Source organism: Fulmarus glacialis, unplaced genomic scaffold (assembly GCF_000690835.1).
Source record: "Fulmarus glacialis isolate BGI_N327 unplaced genomic scaffold, ASM69083v1 scaffold21878, whole genome shotgun sequence".
NCBI lineage: Eukaryota > Metazoa > Chordata > Aves > Procellariiformes > Procellariidae > Fulmarus > Fulmarus glacialis.
Window position 1 is genome coordinate 25314 of NW_009229211.1, and position 3802 is coordinate 29115.

Genomic DNA, 3802 nt, shown 5'->3' on the forward strand with positions numbered 1-3802 from the left:
CGTTTCTCTCCCCATATAGGAAATGGCTTTTACATACAATATTAGTGATACGTTTTCAAAGGTATTTCAGCTGGCTACTAAGGTCTCAGGGTTCTTTTTCTTCACCCAGCATTTTTTTTTCTCTGAAGGACTTAACTGATCCTTTGCATTCATTCATTCCTTTGCTGTTTCCCTTTAAAAAAGATTTTAAGCTGTGCCCTTCCCATGGAGCCCTTTTAGAATTATATTTGCAAATCTGTATCTCAGCTTTGAGTTTCCTAATCTTAAATGTGACATATATTAGATTTCCCAATGCACTTTCATAGTAGTGTTTTTTCAATTGTCCTTATGGTCCATCACTCACAAGTTTTAATGCAAAAAAACCCCCTACATTTCTGAAATTTATTATGTTTGGGTTCTAATAGTGCATTATAAAGTGAGGAATAAATAAACAGGCCTTCCTTTCTGCTTCCCCTATTACCGTCTTTTCAATATGTGCAGCCCGATTAGCAAGTAGACATAGACTAGCTTTATTTATTCCTTCATCCCAAGCTTACAGATTGATAAACTTTTGTTGTAAAGGAGACCTTAGGAGTAAGTAAGACCCTTTAATATCCTTTTGGATATTTTGATAACTGAAGCTTGGCTCAAGGAACCTTGGTGTTCTCCTCCAAATCCTGGAGGAGGAAGGTGCTCACTCTAACTGTTTACTTTTGTTTCATATATATGTTTACAAGGTATTCCAACACTTCAGTGGAAACATCCTATTGTATAATGTCTATCCATTCAGCTTTTATCCTCCATACTGCACAGTTTTTACTTTATAAAAATTCACTTAGGCTTTATCATCTTGTCAGATTTCCATTATGCTGGCTGAGCATGCTGTCTCATTTACTGTCACTTCTAATTAGTCCTAAATTTCAACAATCTTCATTTTCCTGCACATAATTTTTCGTCCAGAATTTTCTAAATCTTCTGTTGCAGAACAGCTCTGGTCTTTGTATGCTGCAATATGGTAGTTGGGCATGCAAGACATTTTATTAGTGTCTTGCTGTAGTTACTGTCTTTTTGCTTTAATGCATCCTGACCCAAATGTTTTCTGAAATAGTTCCTAACACTGACTGGATGAAGGATTTATGTTAGTGGACATAATAGTTGTTGTTTTTCCTTTGTATCAGTCAAACCATTCTCTGGTTAATTTTGAGTATTTTCCTGTGTTCACAGGTGTTGGTGTGTTAAACAATTTATTGTATGCAGTAGGTGGTCATGATGGTCCTTTGGTAAGAAAAAGCGTTGAAGTGTTTGATCCTGTCGCCAGTACATGGAAGCAGGTTGCAGACATGAACATGTGCAGAAGGAATGCAGGTATACGCAACAATTCCTTTAAAATAGTGGTAATATCATTTGGTATAAATGGCATGTTCCTGGATTTCTGCTGCTTTCATGATGTCACAGAATAGAAACCATGCTTTTATGGAGTGAACAAGCCAATTGCTTTTTTTTTTACTGGTTTCCTGTCTTTTTTTAGGTGTTTGTGCTGTAAATGGTCTCTTGTATGTAGTCGGAGGAGATGATGGTTCCTGTAATTTATCAACAGTCGAATATTATAATCCAACAACTGATAAATGGACAGTTGTGTCATCTTGTATGAGTACAGGAAGAAGCTATGCAGGTAATGTGTGTAGATATTTTTTTAACCGGCTTATTACAGTATAACAGCTAGGATAAGAAATTTGACAAAGCATCCAAAGTCCTGTTTAAAGTAAAACCGAAGAATGGGTATGAAGAATCTGACGGTATGTTTTGAATGATGACTTCAAACAATTATTCACTACAAGGAAAAAAATTGTATTAAACTGTACTCAAGAGGGATTTAGCATGTAAGTTGTGAGTCAGAAAGATGATTCTGGTATGACCAGTCCTTTTTTTAACAAGAGATTTGTGTCTCAATCTGTGGAGGTCCAATTCTAAAGTTCTTTGGGATTTGATATTTAGAAAACAAGAGCTATTTCAGAAATCCTTTCCTTCAATAACTACAGTTTCTCAAGTAAGTTATTTCAGTGAATGTTAAGGATCTATTTCACGGAGAACAAAATTAAACTTGAGTAATGGCAAATTTTTTCAAGTCACAGAAACTTTCAGAACTTTGCACTGATTCAGACAACTTTGTCAGAGAGAAACTAAGGAAAATATGAACACTGATGCAGGTGCACAGGGTTTTGATGTTATACTAGTTGCAGGGCATTATATTAAAACTTGATTTTCACATTCTTGATTTTTTTTTTTAAATACTACCTAAAGATTAATGCCTTTTTTTTTTCCTCACTCTAGGTGTTACAGTTATTGACAAACCATTATGATCAGTAAAGGTATTTTCAACTTGATTATGCACTAGAAGCAGTCTTCAACAAGTATATTTGAAGTGACTGAGTATCTAAGCACTTCTCTACTTGTAGCTGCACCTTGAGTCACAGTGGAAGATGTGACTGTCTACAATTACAGATGACAGATGATGAAGATTACTCTAGGTAGAAGCAATGCGTAGGATTATTCTGCAGTTGAGCAGAAGCTGATTGAATTTTTGAAGTCTAGTGGACCATTTCTTTTTTATTGCAAGGTCTTAAAAAAAAAGCCACTTTCATAAGGACTGACTTATGTCAGTCATGACTAAGAAACGGATTGTCAGTGAAGAATGGTGTGTATTCTGGTGAAAGTAAATTTTTGTCTTATTTTTTCCAGAGACTAATAAATATATTTAAAGAAATGAACCGTCAGTCTTCATTAGTAGGTATTGAATCCCACCTCAGTAATTCAAGCTGGCATGGGGTAAATGTTTCCTTTTATAAAACTTTTGTTATATAACTCTAATATGTGCATATGTTTGTGTGAGCATAAGTTGCTTTCTATTGAAATACTTTAAAACCTGATTTTACTATTTATAATTTGGCACAGTACTTTGAATATGCCAGTACTATGTTGTAAAACAGAGTTGTATTTTTTGATATGTAACAATGCTTAACACTACTAATTCCCACTGAAGGAGAGATCAGAGAGATGGTATAACACTTCTTAAACAGGTGTAATTTCAAGATCTTTTTAATAAAAATGTTGTCTGTACTTATGATTTTTTTTTTCTGTTCAATTTTGGTCACATTTAGATGTTACTACTTTCTTACCTTTTTATCTAAAAGGTGATTTGGCATGAAAGTAACTGAAAATTTATAATGAATGTATGAAATTGCGTTAAACTTGCATGGTACTAAGGCCTATTTATGCGTGTAACCTTAGCTTCTACTAGCTAATATCTGAATATACTGTATGTGGCCATGCTTATAAAGCAGCTCATTTTTATTCGTTCTTGGACGGCCTCTTTTTAACATGACCAAAGTTATTGTCATATTTGAGACATTAAAAAAACATTTTCTTCAAATAAAAGTTTGTATATTGTTTCCTAATGCCAACAAGTTGCTTAAAACTTGTGTTTCTCAATACAAGTCTCAAACCAAATAATCTTGACATCAGTGAAGAGATTTTTTTTTTTTGGGGGGAGGGGGGGAGGGGGTGGGTGGGAAGCTGGTGTTCTAAAGCAAGCAAATTGAAAAGAATTATTAAGGTTTTAGGAACTGGTCACGTAAGTATCACTGGTTTGCTGCAGGTTTGTTTCAGTTAGTGAAAGCAGCGACCACCTCTAAGTTCCAGTGAAACTATTTGAGCTGTGAAATGAGTATGATGGTTGAGAATAATGTAATTTTTTAGTAGATGCTGAAATTAAATGGATGATTGCATTTTACTGTTGATATTGTATGACGCATTGTGGGTTTGG

At 34.5% G+C, this 3802-nt stretch overlaps 1 protein-coding gene across 1 annotated transcript in view; it reads left to right on the forward strand.

Moving 5' to 3' along the window:
• Positions 1-3443, forward strand: part of KLHL2 (kelch-like family member 2) — a gene marked incomplete at its 5' end in the record, with an annotated part of 20573 nt that extends 17130 nt beyond the window's left edge. The window contains 3 exons of the mRNA XM_009583783.1: positions 1204-1344; positions 1508-1651; positions 2311-3443. Of these exons, the coding sequence (XP_009582078.1) occupies positions 1204-1344; positions 1508-1651; positions 2311-2339 (314 nt within the window). The remainder of the gene's footprint in view (positions 1-1203; positions 1345-1507; positions 1652-2310) is intronic.
• Between the last annotated feature and the right edge of the window lie 359 nt (positions 3444-3802).